The sequence below is a fragment of the Penicillium arizonense genome (assembly GCF_001773325.1).
Source record: "Penicillium arizonense strain CBS 141311 chromosome Unknown PENARI_contig013, whole genome shotgun sequence".
NCBI classification, from domain to species: Eukaryota; Fungi; Ascomycota; class Eurotiomycetes; order Eurotiales; family Aspergillaceae; genus Penicillium; species Penicillium arizonense.
In genome coordinates, this window is record NW_019173290.1 from 268,690 (window position 1) to 278,829 (window position 10,140).

At 47.7% G+C, this 10,140-nt stretch overlaps 4 protein-coding genes across 4 annotated transcripts; 2 read left to right on the plus strand and 2 right to left on the minus strand.

Moving 5' to 3' along the window:
- Window positions 1-430: 430 nt before the first annotated feature.
- On the minus strand, window positions 431-1,776 carry PENARI_c013G07100 (uncharacterized protein; the record flags this gene model as incomplete). The annotated part of the gene is made up of 2 exons (XM_022633260.1): window positions 431-1,175; window positions 1,229-1,776. 2 exons carry the CDS (start codon window positions 1,774-1,776, stop codon window positions 431-433), a joined length of 1,293 nt encoding a protein of 430 aa, XP_022486877.1.
- A 460-nt stretch (window positions 1,777-2,236) lies between these two features.
- Window positions 2,237-2,443, plus strand: PENARI_c013G01592 (uncharacterized protein; the record flags this gene model as incomplete). Its single annotated transcript, XM_022633130.1, has 2 exons — window positions 2,237-2,335; window positions 2,390-2,443. The coding sequence occupies 2 exons, from the start codon at window positions 2,237-2,239 to the stop codon at window positions 2,441-2,443; spliced, it is 153 nt and encodes a 50-aa protein (XP_022486984.1).
- Window positions 2,444-5,201: 2,758 nt separating this feature from the next.
- Window positions 5,202-7,488, plus strand: PENARI_c013G06597 (uncharacterized protein; the record flags this gene model as incomplete). The annotated part of the gene is made up of 5 exons (XM_022633241.1): window positions 5,202-5,419; window positions 5,587-5,979; window positions 6,029-6,442; window positions 6,494-6,723; window positions 6,779-7,488. The coding sequence occupies 5 exons, from the start codon at window positions 5,202-5,204 to the stop codon at window positions 7,486-7,488; spliced, it is 1,965 nt and encodes a 654-aa protein (XP_022486979.1).
- A 329-nt stretch (window positions 7,489-7,817) lies between these two features.
- Window positions 7,818-9,768, minus strand: PENARI_c013G02513 (alpha-amylase; the record flags this gene model as incomplete). The annotated part of the gene is made up of 8 exons (XM_022633150.1): window positions 7,818-8,099; window positions 8,166-8,406; window positions 8,461-8,607; window positions 8,664-9,106; window positions 9,178-9,286; window positions 9,342-9,457; window positions 9,515-9,553; window positions 9,610-9,768. The coding sequence occupies 8 exons, from the start codon at window positions 9,766-9,768 to the stop codon at window positions 7,818-7,820; spliced, it is 1,536 nt and encodes a 511-aa protein (XP_022487016.1).
- Window positions 9,769-10,140: the final 372 nt, after the last annotated feature.

The following is a 10,140-nucleotide window of genomic DNA, read 5'->3' on the forward strand; positions in this document are numbered from 1 at the left end:
CGTCGGTCAATAACTTTTTGCTTTTTGTTTTGTTATTGAACTATCCAAATAGTCCTGACTTGATCACCAATCTGAACAACGACGGCCTGGTTAATGCGGCGGGCGCATTTCATTTTCATCACACAGAGAAAACCCAATGCAAGCACCGTTAACATATAAGCACAAGTCGACCCAGGTTTAGTGCGAAAGTATTGGAAGAATGACAGATACTTCTATATCTGTCCTGCGTACAGTAGCCATGTGGTAAATGCCTGATTTATTGCAGTGTAACCTCCATAGGTAATGTCCTACATCTATGACTTGACGTAGGTATAATTCGGAAACATATAGTATCGAGCCGTTGGTATCGTCCGTGAAATATCATAAAGGCTTGTGTTAATTAGTTACATAGAAAATGCCACGGAAGTGAACCACCACCCAATGGAAGGCATCAATCCAAAAGCCAATAATGATCACTCGCAGCCAGGAGCCGTTCATGCTCAGCCTTCAACTTCCGAGCATCATTCTCCTCAAACCAGAAAGCCCAGGTGCTTTGAGTATTGACCTCAAGGTTGTCGCGACTGGATCGTAATCCGACATGCTGTAATTGCTGTGGAGCTAGCGCCAACCGCGTTAAGCCAGTCTGATCAGCATACTCCTCAATCATGCTATCCGTCTGCCCGCTTTTCTTTTCTTGCAGACGAGCCATCAAGGCCGGTACTTGCTCGCGAGGGAATACTAGCCCTTGCGTGCAACATCCTGGCCCATTCATCTCCACTACACCTTCCAGAGGAAGCAGGGAGTATTTACCCATCATGTATAACAGTCCCGTAAATGCGGGAATAACCACCAAACACACGGCCGCGATAGTCCAATTGTTAAGGGTGGGACGTGTGGTAGGCCAGTGTCGCCGAATGGTCAACAAAAGAGCGCATCCAGATCCCATAACCAAGAGGAATGCCAGAGGCATGTTTCGGTACCAAAAATCCGAGGACGACCACATAAGGGAGGTTTCGGTGTAGAAGAGGCGAAGGTAGATCCATGAATTGTTGCGAGCAGTCGGTCCGTGGGACAATTGGTGTAGACCGTTCATGGTTTTAACAAACCAGCCGTCTGCAAGTATGACATCGTCCTCGAGGATAAATATGTATGGAGCACCCGTTTCGAGACATTGGTTGAGTAGGTAGATGTAATCGCTAATCATGTTAGAACATATCCTCAAGCAGCTGTCCGTATAGCGGAAACATACTATACACCCTTTTCATAGAAGTTATGCTGGCCTTCTAACTCTTGCAAATGGTGAAACTGCTTTTCGGAGACATTGTATGTGGACACTGAATCCACTAGCCGCCCCAGCCATCTTTGATCCCAGCTGGGATGTTGGGTTGGATCGGTATTTGCAAACAGCACCGATAGGTGGAGGGCGTGTCGTTCTCGAGGGTCTAGATCAACTAACAAAGATCCCACGGTCGCCTCGAAGTAATCGTCCTTGTCGCGTTTTACGGTGGCTAGCGCGGCACACATTAGGGGGTGATCAGTGCCAAATTTGTCGTCGACCCCGCTGTCAGATGGGGCGTTGTACACAGACGTGAAATGCTGAGCTTGATGCTCGCGCAAAAGACTGTATTTCCACTCGAACACATTGCGAATATCGAAAAAGGCCGAGTGAGGGTCACGCCAGAAGCGGATTCGACAGTACTGGAAGGCGAGGAGGTACACAAAACCCGCGATCAGGAGAAGCTTTGCAGCGGGTTGTTTGAGCAGGTGCAGCAGAACATTAAGACTGCCAACTCTCATGGTTGCAGTCCTGGTCAGAACAAAAGAGCGAGATCAGGGTCTGATTTTGCGCCCAGAGACTCCAGTGGAGATCAGGCTTAGCTCAATGCACCTCCTCTCCACCCTAGTTGTTTCGAGATAGAATAACATGGGGTCCGAAATTTGAGTCGCAAACATTCAAAGTACAGTAATGGAGTTTAGCATGAACCAATGCAATCGCAAGAGCAATATTTCTCAAATTAGGATCGAGGCGATAAAAGGGAGGAAGGTATACACCAGAGATCGAGAAATAGCTCCGATGTATAGAAATGCCGACCCCGGTGGAAAGCCGGAACCCTGTGGACAAATTTCCAATTTCTGGCAGTCAAGCGACTTTGGGTCCAATTTCGGCAAAACATTCTTTTTGGGCCCCAGCATCCGGTTGTCAAGCGATGTAAGACAACCAGTGGAGATGAAATTGCCTAGTGGACCTCATCACAGCATGAATCTGTGCGAGCATGATCGACCCATCAAGGATGATCGACGCTATGGCACCGATATGCAGACTGATATCTATGATTTGGCCGTGTCCATATCTCAAGTAAGCAATACTTAACAACATCTTTTCTCACACGGCTGATCGATCCATCTAAAGATGGGTCTTGGCATGCCAAGGTTTGTTCCACTGGAGCGTGGCGTCGGATATTAAGGCTGTATGAAGTTTTAGTTATTTCAAACACACTCGCAGGTTTACCTACTCACGAATAATCAACTCTACGTCTGGGAAGGCCTGGACCTGCCTACCCAATGAAAAAATGAGGTATGGAGCATAAACACCCGTATGGCCCCTACATAGTTCCGCACGATCCGGAATCTATACGCGGATCCGTTTTTCTCAGATACCTTTCCGCGGTATCAAGTGCCTACGCGGTGTTTCTGGTAAAACCCAGGGGGAGCCTGGTTCAAGCAGCTGTGGCAAGGTTAGCTGTTCACATGGTGTAATGACGTGCGTTCCCCTATAATGGTCTCACGAGGCAATACTGACACGGTAGTTAGATCACCTTCACCTCGGTTCTTCCTTGTTTTAGCAACATTGCCGACGGGAGTGTGGAGGAACTACCATTCCTCCAATGACTGAAACATACCCTATATGTCTCATTTGAAAAGAGACAGGGGTTAAAGCATTGCAATGAAAAGCCGTTTTTAGTAGATGAAAGTAGATTGGAAGTTCACATGGATGCGCATGGAGGAGCCAATTCCTATAGTGGACTAACTAAATCCGAGGGATCCACTGTGGAAGCATCTAGCATCGTGATAAGTACTCTAAAATCACACCAGGGTCTACACTCTTTGGGCTAGACAAATATCCTCCAATCTATTGCGGGGAATTTGCCGCGCAGGTATACTCCGTTTAGGTATCTTCCCGAGCGGGAATATGAGCAGTCAACTGTCACAATGAGCCTTATCTTTGAGACATACGTGGTCTGATGCAGGATGATCATTATCTGCTGGCAGTCAAATTAAAAAGCAAATTGCGTTCGTTAGCCGCCGCCAGGTCATAAGTTGCCTAGTTGGTGAATCCTCGTAAAAGCCTCGAGCTATCTCTCTAGTGGTGTGACTTCATGGCAACGGTTCATTGGCGGAGCTGCTGTCAGACAACCCTGCAGGGAAGATGCAGAGAAGCAAAAAAGAAAGCCAGAAAACCTACTGTCAGCCAATGAAGACCGGTGTGGTCTGTAGATTGGCTTGAGTCGACGCTCCGGCGGCAAGATTGGAGAGATGTGTGGCTTACACTGATGTGCTGGGACTTGAGGTCTAGACTGAATAGGAAGGTAAGCTTCGTGGGCTATCACATCATGCAAGAAATCGACGTGGTCCCCGTTTGGAAATATTCCAGAAGCATCCCACCCCTGTGAGATGTCTATTATGATCCCCAACCCGAGGCATAAACATTGAAAGATAGTTGTTTAAGCTCGGGCCAGGTTGCTCGATATTTCTTCCCCATCCAAGCTCTGACCAAGCTCATATATTGACCTCATATCATAGCACCGGAAGTTCGAGATGCACCGAGGCGCTGGGCATTGCTTGATCGGCTTTTTCCGTCCGCTTGGACCGCCATGCTAGGTCGACTGTTTACGCAATAACTATATTAAGCGATGATAGCGTGCATGAAACAGCGCAATACAGGGTCACGATAACGAACAAGCGGGAGGGGTGCATACTAGTTCAATCCTCAACGAATGTGGACCAGTCCCTACCCCAGAATTCTCCTGAAAGCCAAGAGAGCCTCGAGTTAGAACCAGAAATATATTAACCGGTCTATCCTGACCGCTTTTTCCGAGGGGCGAAAAGAACACTACACTCGGAGAGGCAGGCGCTAAGCCCCTCTGCATGAAGTTATATTGGCCCTAAGTGGATCCCCGAGAAGCAGGAAAAACCAGGCCTCGGCTGAGTCGTATATGTTCTCCCGCATCACCACTTAGAGTTGCGCGATTAGCAAAATATTCTGCCTAGGGCTCGCATACCTCCGGGTCAAAATTAATTCCGACCACCAGATATCTATCTTCATATCTTCATTCTTTATATATATGCCCATGCTACTAACCTTACTTTTTATTTTTTTATTATTTTTTTTCTTTTAGGCATTTGACACGAAGCTGATCATGAGACTGCAAGCTTCCAACCTCCTAGGCAAACTGAAAAGGAGATGGATAAGACTAAAAAGACACTAATGCATTCGCCGTCCAAAGACCCGTCGTTAGCCGGAACTAAAGTTACAGTGTCGCATTGCTTTAACCCTCCAATCCTGATAGCCACTTCTTTGAGACAATAGCACATGCTAGCCAATTATCCGGACTTGCCTCCACTACTTTGGATCCTCTATAGTCCTCTCCACTCAATGCTCATTTACCAATGCAATTGCCAAATCAATGTAATGCATATCTCAAACAAAGCCAGATAGGAATTGCCGATTTTAGATAACAAAGAGTTCCAAACAAGCTCCAAACAGGCAACGTACTAACATACTAGATGTACTGTACACACTCTAAACCCCTCTCCAACGGTTCTCGTCGGGGATATTCTGTAGCCAATACTAGTCTATCAACCCCTCTCTGTGCTGAAAGTCTGCAGTAAGCACCGGCCCTCATCACCTTTCTAGAAGCCGCCGAGAGATATCAGGATTGGTGGATGCGTTTTCGATTACCCCAGGTCCGCCAGAGACGGGTTCAAACGTACCTGCGCAGGCGGAGTCGATATCGTCAGTACTCATTTACTTGTCGCAATTGGCTCCTAGGCTCTCTCGGACCAGCGATCCGCTTTTATAAGGCTTGGATCTCCCTGATAGCAGAGAAATGATCTTCAAGGCTTTAAAACTTGGCTTTCCGAAGGGTCCAGTTGTTGATCTTTTCTCACTTTCTCACTTATTTCGACATAAATGATCCAATAGGCTGTACTCAACCAATGCAATGACGCGAACTGGCCCTTCAAATAACACCGTCTCTTGGGAGACCAAGAGCGTTGCCCCTGAGGAAGGCAACAGAATTGACTCGGTCGCTGGTCACGATGCGAGGCCCAAAGGGCGCATTCGTCGATCCATGACGGCTTGTAATACTTGTCGCAAGCTCAAGACCCGATGCGATGTTGATCCGCGTGGTCATGCTTGTCGCCGCTGTCTATCCCTGAGGTTTGTGAGGCCTTTTTCTTCATTTGCCACCCTTGTAACTGCCACATGTTCAACTTTTGCCCTCGCGATCGCCTTATACTTACCCTCACACCCAAATGCGCCCGCAATTTTGTACAACAAAAATCCACTCCCGGAGTTGCTTTATATACTGACTACTTTGTTTAAAGACTCGAATGTGAACTCCCAGAGACATCAGAGCGGTTCCAGGACAATGCATCAACCTGGTCCGATGCTACTGCCGTGCCCTCGATAGAGGAACGGCTTGTCTCTCTTGAACGAGGCATGGGGGAGATGATCCATTTAATGCGGCAAATGGTTGATCGTGCCCCCAGCATGTTCGGCAAATTAAACTCGCAGGCGAGGAGCGGCAGTATAGACGAGGCCTCGAATGATAGCGTGTCGGCATCATTATACCCCCTGAAGCCGGCTCAGCTCATTCGAGACCTCCAAGCTGAATGTTTTGGAGAGAGAGACCACTTCTCCTCCGACGATGATATCCTTGGGGATATAGTAACTCAGGGTATTGTAGACTCTAAGCTCTCCCTGAAGTTGATTGAACTGTACGTTTCATTTTGTCTCAGACGCATGCTCCTGCTAACATTGTCTCAGATTTGTGGAGTATTTCGGCCATTGGGTTTCAATAAGCCATTCGTCCAGCATTCAGCGATCAAATACACTCTTATTCAACACTGCGTGTCTCCTTGCTGCGCGGTATTTGCCTGGCTTACCACAGCATACTGTCCGCGATATCTCTCTCCACGTTCAACATGCCGTGGCTAAGATGCTGTGGAAGCCCCCACCCCTGACAAGCGATATGCTGCAGGCATTGACATTGCTTTGCCTATATTCTACCGCGATTCATAAAGAAGGACTGATGGATGACTGGTTGCTGAGCGGGATCTCAATCAACCATGCCCTAATTTCCTTCAACTTCCTCAATACTCTCCCCAGAGATAGTATCAACCCCGATGACCTACTTGCCCAGCTGCGTCTATGGAATACGCTCTGTGCAACCCAATTACAGTATGTCGTCGTCTTGCCAACCAAAGTACCCAGTCTAACAATGAACCATAGCTCGGCCCTCGCAAACGGCCGCACCGTCAACATCCAACAGCAACATATGGACCAATGCCCCAGGATCCTAGAACATGCAACCGCCACCCCTGAAGACGGAAAAATAGTAGCCGAAATCCAATTATATCGCATAGCCCTCAAGCTCCAACACAGCCAGCACCGCCTCCAATTCGCCGAAGCCGAATACGAAGAAATCGAGCGCTGGAAAATGGAATGGGCCCATCTCCTAAGTAAATCCTCCCTCCCTCTCAGACTATCCCCAACCATCCTAACACAACCCCCAAGCAAACAACGAAGACTCAACCCTCGACCTAAACCTCTGGTTCTGCCAGCTCCTCCTACACAGAACAGCAACCCGCCTCCAACCAGATAGCGACCGCCTCACCCCAGAAATCTGCGGCACAGCCCGCCTAATAATCTCCAAATTCCTCCAAACCCGCTTCAGCACCGCGCCCAGCCTAATCGACCACGTCTACTTCATAGTCGGCTACGCAGCCTTAACACTATGCGACTACAACCTCACCGACCCACTAATCAGCCAAGTCCGCGGCTTCCTCCTGCACCTCGCCCCAAGCGGCGACAACCTGCCCTACCGAATCGCCTGCATCGTAGGCGAAGTGCAGCGCCGCTATTCCGAAGCAACGGCCGTCGTTGCCACGGCTGCTGAGCATGCTTCTTTGCCTTCTTCTTCCCCGATTGATGAGAAGGGCGTGCCGTTTTATGGTTCCGGTCCTAGTACTGGGTCTGCGCAGCATCATTCGCATTCGCATTCGCATCCCCAAGGACGGAATATGGATCTGTCGCAGCTAATGCCTGGTGCGGAGGTTTTGGATAACCTTGTTGAGGGGTATGGGTGTCTTGATCAGTTGATGCCTGGGTATGGAGCTGCTCAGGCTGGGTTTGAACCGCCTGCTTTGTTTCAGCATCATTCGGCTCCTGTTACTGGTGGGGCTTTGCCCATTGGTCTTGTGCCTAGGGCTTTGCATGATTGGTGATGATGTTATGAGGTTAGGATATGGATATGGATTTGGATTGCGATAGGGAATGGGATTTGGCTTTGGATTGGGATTGGCGATGGATAGCGGGTTTGCTTTTTCTTCTTTTTCTTCTTCTTCTTTTCTCTTGGACATAGATGTTATTCGAGTGGGTGAGGTGGTAGTGCATTGTCTTGAACTTGTGTGTCTCTTGGAACTGGATGTAGGGTTTGTTTTCCGGTGCATGGTCCGCAATTATTACCAAAAGTATATCAATTGGTCCTATATTTATTCAACGAGAAAAAGAATAAATGGTGCATGTCAATTTGAACTGATTCCTATCTCCTATCCTAAGCACACAAACTCGCTCCCTGGATCAGCGAAGAAGGGTACAAAATCCTCGGCTGTCCCTTCGCCATAGGAACAGGAACCTTCCCACTGCTATCAACAGTCACACTAGTACAAGTGATGATTTCCACCAACTTATCACCAGCCTTGAACTCTGTGTCAGGAAGCGAAAGCGTATACGAGCTTCCACTCTCACCAAGGTTTGAGAGAACAGTGATGGTCTGAGAGCCGCTGTAGCCTTTGCGCATAGCTAAAGTGGTGTCATCTTTATAAATCGGGTAGTTCTATGAGCAATGTCCAGTCAGTCTATATAGATCAAAAGAAGAAACTAAAGAGTGTTGAATCCATACCTTGTAAGTGGTATACTTATCACTCTTATAGATAGCCTGATTCCGAATAGCATTCGCCTTCGCAATGAGCTGGTATAATTCACTGTTGGTGTTGTACTTGGACAACCAGGTAGCCTCGCGGTTGTTCGGGTCGCTGCCTCCGCTGTAATGTTGTTCTTGTCCGGCGTAGATGATTGGGATACCATCAGCCATGATGGTGAAGGCAGCGGCATTCTTGGCGAGCGACATGTCATCAGTGTAGCTGTTTTCAAATAAGCATCTATTGAAACAGGAGTATGGATCAAGTTCCACTTACGAAGCAAAGCGCGGGTTATCATGGTTCTCTACGAAATTCCCTAGCAGAGTCGAGTCGGCGCACGTTGACTTGACGGTGTTGATCATGTTGTAGAGATCACTCATGCTTCCGCTTGTGGATTTGAAGGCCGCGAGGAGAGGATAATACCTGGTTTTGAACAATTAGACAGGGGCTTATGATTGAAGCTGAAAAGTGAATCTCACATTGGGTAGTTGAGCAACCCGTCCATCACTTCCTGGTAAGGACATGTATAATGGGCGTCGCCGTCAAAGACCTCTCCGATGCAGTACACACCAGCGGCTTTGTTGTAACCGGGCCAGAAGCTCTTTTCGACATGTTTGACTGTGTCGACGCGGAGACCGTCGACTTGGGTAGTATCAGTATTTGTGTCATTGAATGGGGAAGACGACTGCTCACTTGAGTAGTTAGAAACCAAAGACCCAACCCAGTTGTACCAAATACTCTGGACGTCTTCACTGTCGGTATCGAGATCAGGTAGTGAGACAGTCGTATCACCGAGCCAGCAGTCTTGCACGTTGGTTTGGTTGCTGTAATCGTTGACCTCGCAGTAGGAGTGGAAATATTTCTTCTCATTGAATGGGCCAAATACGGCATAGTTGACTGAATCTCCAGAACCAGCGTAGCCCTTGAAAGATAGAAGTCAATATAAACCGAGAAAGAAAGATCGAGAGCTGCACAGATCGTGGGTTGACTAACCATATGGTTGGCTACTACATCAACCATGAGATACATTCCCCGTTTATGCAGAGCTGAGGCGAGGTCCTTGAGATCATCTGCCGTGCCATAATGTGAGTTGAGACCGTAGCTTAAGTTCTGTCAGTAATGTTGCATATTCACGTAAATTTATTTAGTCCACTTACATGTCTTGCTGCCAGTAGCCATGATAGGCTTCACCATACTTGGTATCCTCGGGCAATTGGGCTGTTACAGGAGTAATCCAAATAGCCGTGAATCCCATTCCCTGGATGTAGTCGAGCTATATGAATCTGTTAGTGCTCTGGTAACAGTGTTGACGAATGTGTGTATCCCTTACCTTGTTCTCAATTCCCTTCCAGGTTCCGCCGCAGTATCTCTATTCAATAAAAGTTAGCAAGCCGTTCATTCTAATTCAACCTCCGGAAGTCATACCCTCATACTCGCATCACAACTCGCCGTAGTCGAACCGTCCGTCCGAGCGAAGCGATCAGTAAGCATGAAGTATATCGACTGCGAGCGCCATTGATCAGGAGTAGCCGCAATAGCAGAGACAACCAAGCCGGCAAACCAAGCCAAGCGTAAAAGGACCATAGTGTATGACTGTCGACACCAAAATCAACGAAAAAAGGGGCGTAAGATAACGCTAACGGGATAACAAAACAATAAACGACGCAGCAAACAGTTCTATATAACAAAACCCAAGCAGAAACCACAAACCAAATGAACAAAATCCCCAAAGAACCAATTAACGAAGAAACTGATCTCCGAGTCTAGCACAACAGCGCCCAAGAGCCAATCAAACAAATTAACATCGCCAGCGGGTGTAAATCCCCTTTAACTTCCCGCCCCTAGACACATCATATGAAAAGAAACTTAAGGCAAAACAAGAAAAAGCAACGAAATTATCCAGAAAACAAAGCCACGATAGTTCCTAATTAATTAGATCTAAGCACTAAGCATTGC